At 41.6% G+C, this 12,859-nt stretch overlaps 1 protein-coding gene across 1 annotated transcript in view; it reads left to right on the top strand.

Annotated features, from left to right (window-relative positions):
- The window catches only part of HAO1 (hydroxyacid oxidase 1), a 64,064-nt gene that overhangs the window by 36,184 nt on the left and 15,021 nt on the right, over positions 1-12,859 (top strand). Inside the window, exons 5-7 of the mRNA XM_040429852.1 lie at positions 365-456; positions 3,359-3,517; positions 3,623-3,692. Of these exons, the coding sequence (XP_040285786.1) occupies positions 365-456; positions 3,359-3,517; positions 3,623-3,692 (321 nt within the window). The remainder of the gene's footprint in view (positions 1-364; positions 457-3,358; positions 3,518-3,622; positions 3,693-12,859) is intronic.

Raw genomic sequence — 12,859 nt, 5'->3', positions numbered from 1 at the left:
AAGGCCGCACATGCTCAGTTCCATCCTTCAACTGCCTCCTGAGTTGTGATAGGCAGAGCATGGACACGCCCCCTTAGCTGCAGCAGAAAAGACACTCCCCCCTGAGCTGCCAGCTTGATATAAATCTATCAGAGCAATGAATGGGGAGATCTCTGGATCCATGTGAGGTACAGGGCTGGTTCTAGCTTTGTTAGAAAGAGATTGTCATGTTCTATATGATGTTTGATTTTCATTTTTTACATTAGTCATGGGATAACCCCTTTAATTCCTGTTCATTTTTAATGTTGTATGTATAAACTTTACTTACTAATTAAAGAAATGTTCCCTAATAATATTTACGCATTGATTACATTTTTCTTTCAAGCGGACGACGCTGTAGAAGCAGTGAAGCGTGGAGTAAGCGGCATCCTGGTGTCTAATCATGGTGCACGTCAGTTGGATGGGGTTCCAGCCACAGTAAGTATACGGTTCATTCATCGTGTGCAGCATGTCATGAGGTCTAGATACTCACCAGAGCTGCTGCATGTGAAACAGTTTATATCACAAAGATAACACATAATTCCACAGCAGTTCAACAGTGCTCCTGCCTGCTGTAAGCAAAGAGCCAGAGCTCACGTTGGTAGCAAAACATTTACCCTTTGAGCTGATAGATCATCAATAGATCATCATTCACATGTATTTTGGACTCCCTGTACAATTATTCCACCTTATTGCTCTTCATAATATCTCTAAGGCCCCATGCAAACGACTGCATGTATATGAATACCGTCCATGTTGCATCTGAATTTTTTGGGGACCCATTGACTTCAATGGGTCAGTGGTACGCATTTTGTGGCCAAGTATAGAACATGTTTTATCTTCTTGTGGAATGGACATAAAATTGTGTGCTTTCTGTATCCGTATGTCTGTTCCACAAAAAGATAGAGTATGTCCGCAAAATTCAGACCACAGACCGACGGAAGTCAACCTGTCCGCAAAAAAGAAAAGCGTTCGGCACACAGTCCGCATCCATATTTTGTGGATCTGCAATTCGTGGGCCGCAAAACGGTTACTGTCATATGCATGAGGCCTAAAGCAGAGTACCCACTGTTCAATGGCAGCAGTAGTTTTATCCAGCAAATAATTAGAGAAAATGCATTTACCTGCAAAAAATACAGTGAGTCAGGGGCTTGATTGTTGGTACCATGGGTCTTAGATCAGCTATGGTTTACTTGGAATAAATGGCTTGGGTGAGCCTTAGACCCCTTTCACACGGGCGAGAATTCAGCGCGGGTGCAATGTGTGAGGTTAACGCATTGCACCCGCACTGACCCATTCACTCCCATGGGGCTGTGCACATGAGCTGTGATTTTCACGCATCACTTGTGTGTTGCGTGAAAATAGCAGCAAGCTCTATATTGTGCGTTTTTCACACAACACAGGCCCCATAGAAGTGAATGGGGCTGCGTGTGCGGATGAAGTGCGATTTTCACGCATGGTTGCTAGGAGACGATTGGGATGGGGACCTGATCTTTATTATTTTCCCTTATAACATGGTTATAAGGGAAAATAATAGCATTATTAATGCAGAATGCTAAGTAAATTAGGGATGGAAGGGTTAAAAAAATATAAAAATTAATGAAACTCACCTTATCCACTTGTTCGCTCAGCCCAGCTTGTCTTCTTTCTTCTTCTTTGAGGACCTGGGAGGAAAAGGACCATGGTGACGGACCATGTGATGAGCACTGTGACGTCATCAAAGGTCCTTTTCCTCCCAGGTCCTTAAAGAAGAAGAAAGAAGATAAGCCGGGCTGCGCGAACAAGTGGATGAGTTCAGTTTCATTATTATATTATTATTTTTTAACCCCTCCATCCCTAATTTACTTAGCATTATGTATTAAGAATGCTATTACTTTCTCTTATAACCATGTTATAAAGGAAAATAATAAAATCTACACAACACCTAACCCAAACCCGAACTTCTGTGAAGGGTCTGGGTACCAATCATGCCGATTTTTCTCAAGCGTGTGCAAAACGTATTAAAACGCTTTGCACTTGCGCAGAAAAATCTTGAATTTTCCCGCAATGCACCCGCATCTTGTCCGGCCCTCACACGCGACGCCCGTGTGAAAGAGGCCTTAGTGAATGTCCTTCTTTTAAAACCTTTTCATTTTTGGGCCCAACATTCTGTATTGATTAATTTGCTAGAAATTTTACAGTGGACAGAGCTCAAAATCAGCTGAAAGGACATTGAGTTACAAAGGACCCAGTTGTGGGGTGTGTCCCTGCACAGTCTGACAGTGTCCAATCTCTGCTGACAGTGTCAGACTATGCAAAGACAAACCCCCCCCCCGTGACTGGTAACACCTAGTATTACATTTATGCATAAACATCTAGTAGGAACAATAATAATAATAAAGGGGTGGCACAACAGAGGAAATGCAAGTGGTTACTAAGACAGACATGTCAGGCGACGGCTCTTCTTTTAACAACCTCAGGACCGCCTAACGCAGGGATTTGTCCTGCGGGCGGTCGATCTCTTCCTCCTAGACGCATCGGCGCGTCATCTCGCGATACGCGAGATTTCCTGTGAACGCGCGCACACAGGAGCGCGCGTTCACAGGATCGGGAGGTAAACGAGTGGATCTACAGCCTGCCAGCGGCGATCATTCGCTGGCAGGCTGTAGATGCGATTTTTTTAACCCCAAAAAGGTATATTAGACGCTGTTTTGTTAACAGCGTCTAATATACCTGCTACACATACAGACGTCTGAATGGAGCCTTACAGGGGGGTGATCACCCCATATAGACTCCCTGATCACCCCCCTGTCATTGATCACCCCCCTGTCAATTTACAGAGATATTTCTCTCACCCAGCATGGGTATATGTAAAAATACACCCCAAAACACATTGTCCAACTTCTCCTGAGTACGGCGATACCACATGTGTGACACTTTTTTGCAGCCTAGGTGCGTAAAGGGGCCGAAAGTCCAATGAGTACCTTTAGGCTTTACAGGGTTGCTCACAATTTAGCTGAGGGGCATATTGAGTCCATGAAAGATTGAACTTTTTGTCACAAGTTAGCGGAAAGGGAGACTTTCGCGCTCAACACTACTCATTGGGTGTCGTCTTTGTAGTGCACTGTAGTGCAGAAGTGAAGTCCTTGTCACCAGTTAGAACAGTGCACAGGAATTTTTACAGGGACCCTATATGAGTTTTCATGCGGTTTCCGTCTCAGATAATATAATAGTGTTATTACTACTTTATTACACAATGGTCACCCATGGTGATATAGCACAGTATAGCTCTCATCAGTGAGCAGTTGAGTGCTATATGGGGTGACGACGAACATCATGTAATTACTGTTTTATCCCGCAGATTGATGTGCTTCAGGAAATTGTGAAAGCCGTGGATGGGAAAGCTGAAGTATATCTTGACGGTGGAGTAAGGAAAGGAACAGATGTTCTGAAGGCTTTAGCATTGGGTGCCAAGGCAGTTTTCATAGGAAGACCTGTGTTATGGGGTTTGGCCTATGAGGTACAGTAGATATGTAGTATATGGCAGCTTAGTGGACATGTATAGAATATTACACTTATCAGGAGGATATAAATGGCTTATGTACTCTTTCTTTATTAACACAAGGGAGAAAACGGTGTGAAGGAAATCCTAAATATACTCCGAGAAGAATTTCGGCTAGCAATGGCTCTCTCAGGTATGCCTAAGTATTTATTCTCTGCAAGTTCATGACAGCAAATATCATTCTACTGTAATACTGCAGATCCATAAAACACAATAATCAACTTAAAGTAAGCATTGAGTGCGTTCCTTCTTCTGTACAGAGCACTGACTGTGGGAAACAGAACACTCTGCCAAATACTGTATAATAAAATATAAATTAATGTTTATTAATGATCAAAATTACAAACATATATGTAGCAATATGGCAGAAGCATACCCATGCTATGGGTGTCACCATATAACAGACAATATACCGTAATCACGCGACTAGTCGCTTATCAGTGTTAAAGCATCACTAACCTTTCAACAATTTTTGCATTAATCAATAATACAGTGTGTACATGAGGAATAATACTTTCTTATACTTACTTATATCACTTGTATCTGGCATTTTTTAGCAGTTTTCCTTTGTTCATTCTGAATGTGTACTTTGCAGTTATCTCAGACATGGTGGGTGTACACTATAGTAGCTGCCATCCACTGCACACAGAAAGTAGATGAGAATGCGCTTCTTACAGTATGCTTCACTTACTCTTATTTAGTTTTTATCCTCGAATTTTGTGTTGCTCTGCTCCTGCTCACTCCACCTCCTTCTGCTCTCCATTTTTTTATTTGCTAGATTATTAGAGCTAGGCAGGTATACCTGAGTTAGTCTGTCAATGATTGTCAAAAGATCTGTAATTACCTTATAATAACAGCTTTCATTAACCACCTCCGGACCGCCTAACGCAGGATCGCGTTCCGGAGGTGGCAGCCCTGCGCAGAGTCACGCATATATGCGTCATCTCGCGATGGGCGAGATTTCCTGTGAACGCGCGCACACAGGCGCGCGCGCTCACAGGAACGGAAGGTAAGAGAGTTGATCTCCAGCCTGCCAGCGGCGATCGTTCGCTGGCAGGCTGGAGATGTGTTTTTTTTAACCCCTAACAGGTATATTAGACGCTGTTTTGATAACAGCGTCTAATATACCTGCTACCTGGTCCTCTGGTGGTCCCATTTGTTTGGATCGACCACCAGAGGACACAGGTAGCTCAGTAAAGTCCCACCAAGCACCACTACACTACACTACACCCCCCCCCCCCGTCACTTATTAACCCCTTATTAGCCCCTGATCACCCCATATAGACTCCCTGATCACCCCCCTGTCATTGATCACCCCCCTGTCATTGATTACCCCCCTGTAAAGCTCCATTCAGATGTCCGCATGATTTTTACGGATCCACTGATAGATGGATCAGATCCGCAAAACGCATCCGGACGTCTGAATGAAGCCTTACAGGGGCGTGATCAATGACTGTGGTTATCACCCCATATAGACTCCCTGATCACCCCCCCTGTCATTGATTACACCCCTGTCATTGATCAACCCCCTGTAAAGCTCCATTCAGACGTCCGCATGATTTTTACGGATGCACTGATAGATGGATCCGATCCTCAAAACGCATCCGGACGTCTGAATGAAGCCTTACAGGGGCATGATCAATGACTGTGGTGATCACCCCATATAGACTCCCTGATCACCCCCCTGTAAAGCTCCATTCAGATGTCCGCATGATTTTTACGGATGCACTGATAGATGGATCCGATCCGCAAAACGCATCCGGACGTCTGAATGAAGCCTTACAGGGGCATGATCAATGACTGTGGTGATCACCCCATATAGACTCCCTGATCACCCCCCTGTCATTGATCACCCCCCTGTAAAGCTCCATTCAGATGTCCGCATGATTTTTACGGATGCACTGATAGATGGATCCGATCCGCAAAACGCATCCGGACGTCTGAATGAAGCCTTACAGGGGCATGATCAATGACTGTGGTGATCACCCCATATAGACTCCCTGATCACCCCCCTGTCATTGATCACCCCCCTGTAAAGCTCCATTCAGATGTCCGCATGATTTTTACGGATGCACTGATAGATGGATCGGATCCGCAAAACGCATCCGGACGTCTGAATGAAGCCTTACAGGGGCATGATCAATGACTGTGGTGATCACCCCATATAGACTCCCTGATCACCCCCCTGTCATTGATTACCCCCCTGTAAAGCTCCATTCAGATGTCCGCATGATTTTTACGGATGCACTGATAGATGGATCGGATCCGCAAAACGCATCCGGACGTCTGAATGAAGCCTTACAGGGGCGTGATCAATGACTGTGGTTATCACCCCATATAGACTCCCTGATCACCCCCCTGTCATTGATCACCCCCCTGTCATTGATCAACCCCCCTGTCATTGATCACCCCCCTGTCATTGATCACCCCCCTGTCATTGATCACCCCCTCTGTAAGGCTCCATTCAGATATTTTTTTGGCCCAAGTTAGCAGAATTTTTTTTTTTTTTTCTTACAAAGTCTCATATTCCACTAACTTGTGTCAAAAAATAAAATCTCACATGAACTCACCATACCCCTCACGGAATCCAAATGCGTAAAATTTTTTAGACATTTATATTCCAGACTTCTTCTCACGCTTTAGGGCCCCTAGAATGCCAGGGCAGTATAAATACCCCACATGTGACCCCATTTCGGAAAGAAGACACCCCCAGGTATTCCGTGAGGGGCATATTGAGTCCATGAAAGATTGAATTTTTTGTCCCAAGTTAGCGGAACGGGAGACTTTGTGAGAAAAAAATTAAAAATATCAATCTCCGCTAACTTGTGCCAAAAAAAAAAAATTTCTATGAACTCGCCATGCCCCTCATTGAATACCTTGGGGTGTCTTCTTTCCAAAATGGGGTCACATGTGGGGTATTTATACTGCTCTGGCATTCTAGGGGCCCCAAAGCGTGAGAAGAAGTCTGGTATCCAAATGTCTAAAAATGCCCTCCTAAAAGGAATTTGGGCACCTTTGCGCATCTAGGCTGCAAAAAAGTGTCACACATCTGGTATCGCCGTACTCAGGAGAAGTTGGGGAATGTGTTTTGGGGTGTCATTTTACATATACCCATGCTGGGTGAGAGAAATATCTTGGTCAAATGCCAACTTTGTATAAAAAAATGGGAAAAGTTGTCTTTTGCCAAGATATTTCTCTCACCCAGCATGGGTATATGTAAAATGACACCCCAAAACACATTCCCCAACTTCTCCTGAATACGGCGATACCACATGTGTGACACTTTTTTGCAGCCTAGGTGGGCAAAGGGGCCCATATTCCAAAGAGCACCTTTAGGATTTCACAGGTCATTTACCTACTTACCACACATTAGGGCCCCTGGAAAATGCCAGGGCAGTATAACTACCCCACAAGTGACCCCATTTTGGAAAGAAGACACCCCAAGGTATTCCGTGAGGGGCATGGCGAGTTCCTAGAATTTTTTATTTTTTGTCACAAGTTAGTGGAAAATGCTTATTTTTTTTTTATTTTTTTTTTCATACAAAGTCTCATATTCCACTAACTTGTGACAAAAAATAAAAAGTTCCATGAACTCACTATGCCCATCAGCGAATACCTTGGGGTCTCTTCTTTCCAAAATGGGGTCACTTGTGGGGTAGTTATACTGCCCTGGCATTCTAGGGGCCCAAATGTGTGGTAAGGAGTTTGAAATCAAATTCTGTAAAAAATGACCTGTGAAATCCGAAAGGTGCTCTTTTGAATATGGGCCCCTTTGCCCACCTAGGCTGCAAAAAAGTGTCACACATCTGGTATCTCCGTAATCGGGAGAAGTTGGGGAATGTGTTTTGGGGTGTCATTTTACATATACCCATGCTGGGTGAGAGAAATATCTTGGCAAAAGACAACTTTTCCCATTTTTTTATACAAAGTTGGCATTTGACCAAGATATTTATCTCACCCAGCATGGGTATATGTAAAAAGACACCCCAAAACACATTCCTCAACTTCTCCTGAATACAGAGATACCAGATGTGTGACACTTTTTTGCAGCCTAGGTGGGCAAAGGGGCCCACATTCCAAAGAGCACCTTTCGGATTTCACAGGTCATTTACCTACTTACCACACATTTGGGCCCCTAGAATGCCAGGGCAGTATAACTACCCCACAAGTGACCCCATTTTGGAAAGAAGAGACCCCAAGGTATTCGCTGATGGGCATAGTGAGTTCATGGAAGTTTTTATTTTTTGTCACAAGTTTGTGGAATATGAGACTTTGTATGAAAAAAAAAATTAAAAAAAAAATCATCATTTTCCACTAACTTGTGACAAAAAATAAAAAATTCTAGGAACTCGCCATGCCCCTCACGGAATACCTTGGGGTGTCTTCTTTCCAAAATGGGGTCACTTGTGGGGTAGTTATACTGCCCTGGTATTCTAGGGGCCCAAATGTGTGGTAAGGAGTTTGAAATCAAATTCAGGAAAAAATGAGGAGTGAAATCCGAAAGGTGCTCTTTGGAATATGGGCCCCTTTGCCCACCTAGGCTGCAAAAAAGTGTCACACATCTGGTATCCCCGTACTCAGGAGAAGTTGAGGAATGTGTTTTGGGGTGTCTTTTTACATATACCCATGCTGGGTGAGATAAATATCTTGGTCAAATGACAACTTTGTATAAAAAAATGGGAAAAGTTGTCTTTTGCCAAGATATTTCTCTCACCCAGCATGGGTATATATAAAATGACACCCCAAAACACATTCCCCACCTTCTCCTGAGTACGGAGATACCAGATGTGTGACACTTTTTTGCAGCCTAGGTGGGCAAAGGGGCCCATATTCCAAAGAGCACCTTTCGGATTTCACAGGTCATTTTTTACAGAATTTGATTTCAAACTCCTTACCACACATTTGGGCCCCTAGAATGCCAGGGCAGTATAACTACCCCACAAGTGACCCCATTTTGGAAAGAAGAGACCCCAAGGTATTCGCTGATGGGCATAGTGAGTTCATAAAACTTTTTATTTTTTGTCACAAGTTAGTGGAATATGAGACTTTGTAAGAAAAAAAAAAAAAAAAAAAAAATCATAATTTTCCGCTAACTTGTGACAAAAAATAAAAAGTTCTATGAACTCACTATGCCCATCAGCGAATACCTTAGGGTGTGTACTTTCAGAAATGGGGTCATTTGTGGGGTGTTTGTACTGTCTGGGCATTGTAGAACCTCAGGAAACATGACAGGTGCTCAGAAAGTCAGAGCTGCTTCAAAAAGCGGAAATTCACATTTTTGTACCATAGTTTGTAAACGCTATAACTTTTACCCAAACCATTTTTTTTTTACCCAAACATTTTTTTTTTATCAAAGACATGTAGAACTATAAATTTAGAGCAAAATTTCTATATGGATGTCGTTTTTTTTGCAAAATTTTACTACTGAAAGTGAAAAATGTCATTTATTTGCAAAAAAATCGTTAAATTTCGATTAATAACAAAAAAAGTAAAAATGTCAGCAGCAATGAAATACCACCAAATGAAAGCTCTATTAGTGAGAAGAAAAGGAGGTAAAATTCATTTGGGTGGTAAGTTGCATGACCGAGCAATAAACCGTGAAAGTAGTGTAGGTCAGAAGTGTAAAAAGTGGCCTGGTCTTTCAGGGTGTTTAAGCTAGGGGGGCTGAGGTGGTTAATGTCCCCTGTCCCTTCCCACTGGTCCCAATAAATGTAAAAAAAATACACTACAAAATTATAGCTACCTTCATAAATGATTATTTTAATGGATGTGGATGCAAACTGGAAAAACACTTTAAAGTACATCCCTGTCTTGTTTGTATGTTAGGGTTATCTCTTATAAATATTTTGTATATAGTAAATCTTTGGGGGGAAAAAACAATATACCGTACATATTATCCAAAAATATATTTTCCCTATGAAGCTTCATCCTAATTAGTTTTCAATGCTTTCATGCAGCGATTAAAACAGGCATTCAACAAGTAATACCCTATAAAGCCACATTATTTGGCCAGTTAATTAAAAGAGGATTTATAGCAGGTGTCAAGCTCCTCTGTCACATTTCAAGGAATGGTTTTACCCAAGACAAAAGTCTTCAGGTAATGACGGACATGTTAAACAATTCAGACTTCAACCTATTTATTTACTGTTCTTAGGTTTTAATCTCTTCATTGAAAGCAAGTTCTTTGTAGTTATTTTAATCTCTTCAAAGACAAGACAGCTAAAATACTTAATAAAACTTCAATTTTCACTGTAATTTTCTAGTGTTAAAGGGACCTACCCTATTTTTGTAGTTTACTGTATGGGGCAGTAGTAAGAATACAGAATGTATCCTACAAACCCACCAACTGCAAACCCTTAACTGAAACCAAGACCAAAGCCTATAAGGGTACAGCCACGCAGTCCATTTTGGGTGGGTCATAAAAGGAGAGAATATATGAAGGATACATACAACTTCTCTTCTTTTTTGAATTCACTCCTGTCTTTTGCTTCCAAAACTGCCTCCGGAAACCTCAATAATAAAAGTCAAATAAAAAATCCTCGTCTTAGTCTCTACCGTACAAAGAACTGCTGGATCGTTGACAAGTAGGGCCTTCCCTGCTTAAAGTCAGAGCTTGTTCACACGACTGTGCTATCTGTGCCCATGCTGTGGACCGCAAATTGCGGTCTGAAATGCACGGGCACAGACTGTGGGGCAGCTGCATGTGGATCGCAGACCCATTCACTTGAATGGGTTGCGATCTGTCCATTCCGCAAAAAGATAGAACAAGTTTTATCTTTTTGCAGTGCAGAGGCATGGAACGGAACCCCAGTGCTTCCGTGGGGTTCTGTTCCGTGCTTCCATTCCGCACCGCATCTCCGAGTTGCAATACGGCAATGGAGGGGCAACGGTTGTGTGAACAAGCGCAGATCCCAATAGTGAAGCACCACCACTTCATATATCGGACAAAGGCAATTTCTTTTGTGCGATATATGATGTGATGGTGCTTCACTGTCGGGATCTTCGCTTGTTCCCTTCTTTTGAGTGAGAATGGTCAGAAGATCAGAGTAAGAGCCGTTGCCACAGGTAACACTGATCAGTGTGGAAGGATATCAGAACCTGCTTTTTTCTGAAGGACTTTGTGTGGTTTCCAGGAACATTGGTGGAAAAGGATCTATCTGTTTATATATGCCTCAGGAAACCTGACCATACTCTAACCGTACGAATGCCTGAACCACTACCCCTCATTAAGTTGGAAGCTTAGACTGTGTTTACATTTTAGCCAAAGCCAGGTGTACATCATAAAGGGAGAGTAAGTATAAAGGACAGATACTACCTGACCTCTTTTTTGAATCCACTTCTGGTTTTAGCCATAAGAACTGCATTGGAAAAACTGAACATGTAAACCCAGCCTAAGGAATGTACTGTAGGAGTTGAATTCTGCAACTTTTTAAATGCCCATCTGCCAAAGGTTTAGCTACTTTGGCTTAGCAGTGATCAATAAAGCAAAGTGAACATCTAAAAGAGGGGGTTCATTTTCCACTTCTGGATGACATCAAAATTAGAGATGAGCGAATTATTCAAAAATTCGATTCGGCTGCTTTGCCAAATGTAAACAAAAAAATTTGCTTTGTGATGAATTACTTCGTCACAAAGTACATTTCTTTGTAAGCAGTGGGTGCAATGACAGGGAGTGGTGATTGCGCCACTCCTCGTCATTGCACCCCTCAGCTTCTGCGTTCATACATGATCGTGGCATCTGATATAAATACATACTGATATACAAAGTGTACAATAAAAAAAATTATATTTACCTGATCCATTTGCTAGCTATGGGCCTGCCACTCCCATCTTGCTTGAAGATCTGGTGCAAAATCTCGTGCTGCCCATGATGATATCATCACGCTGGCCGGCGAGATCTTCAAGCAGGGAGGCCGCAATCTGTCGCGAGCAAATGGATCAGGCAAGTATGATTTTATTTTTTATTTTTTTACATTATTTCCGGTTAAATTGATTCGCTACCACGAATGCATGAGGAAATTTGGCTTCGCAGAGAATCAAATTTATCCTGAAATTCGGATCAAAGTCCACTTCATGAACTTCGATTCGGTCAACACTAATCAAAGCAATATTAACAAAGACCTCACAACACTGAGTCCATCCTAAAACGATAGATAGAGGATAGATATAGAGCACAATTGTGTCCAGTAAATACAAAACTGAAAGCCGGTTTATATCTGTGATATAGTATGGACAGAACAGCAACTAGTGCAAGTAGCAATATAGACCTATGCTCAATGATTAAATCCTACAAATGAATGAATTCACAAAAAAATACTCACTATATGAAAAAAGGATGTAATAGAGGAGGAGTATTACAGGTGAAACTAGAAAAATTAGAATTTCGTGCAAAGTTCATTTATTTCAGTAATGCAACTTAAAAGGTGAAACTAACATATGTGATAGACTCATTACATGCAAAGCGAGATATTTCAAGCCTTTATTTGTTATAATTTGGATGATTATGGCTTATAGCTTATAGCTTATGAAACCCCAAAGTCTCAATTTATACTGTAGGTACCCTTTGCTCAGGGGATATGGATTAATTAGCTGACTAGAGTGTGAGCCTAGAATATTAAACCTTTTCACAAAATTCAAATTCTAACTCCTTTTAATTTGCATTACTGAAATAAATGGACTTTTGCACGATATTCATTTTTTTGAGTTTCACCTGTATATTACCAAATGGAAAAAACGAGCTCTATGCTGAGGATGGTAGCTTCTTCAGACCCCTTCCTCTACTAGTAGTAGTATATCCTTTATGCACATAGTGGGTATTCCTTGTGGATTCATTTGCCGATGTGATCATTGTACATATTTCTATATAGCTTGTGGTACCAATTGTGGTTTTGTATTTTATTGTATCATTTTGTTATAGAAGCTTCTTTCACTATTGCACTATTCACAATTTTGATTACCTGGTTGAATTATTATAACTTTATTTTGCATGTACACATTTTTTCTATAATTATTTTGATATTTACTGGGGAGGACTGCCTGCTATACTTATCTAAATATAGCGCTGAAATACCAGTGGGGGAAGGGGATTTGTGTCAAAGAAATGAAATACTTATTTTGTATGTTTTTTAAAAATATTTTTAATTGTGATCTTTGTGATGGACAAAGATTGTTTTGATATTGTCTAGAAATGGAGGTTGGTTGCCTTCTTTTGGATGCCAAAATTATCTCCTTTCATGATAATAATTTATGCAAGAGTAGTAGCAAGATGCTACAGTACTAATGCAGCCACTTCCAGTAGAA

Source organism: Bufo bufo, chromosome 4 (assembly GCF_905171765.1).
Source record: "Bufo bufo chromosome 4, aBufBuf1.1, whole genome shotgun sequence".
In the NCBI taxonomy this organism is placed as follows: Eukaryota; Metazoa; Chordata; class Amphibia; order Anura; family Bufonidae; genus Bufo; species Bufo bufo.
Note: the sequence above shows the minus strand (reverse complement) of the source record. Positions and strands in the feature narration are given on the sequence as shown.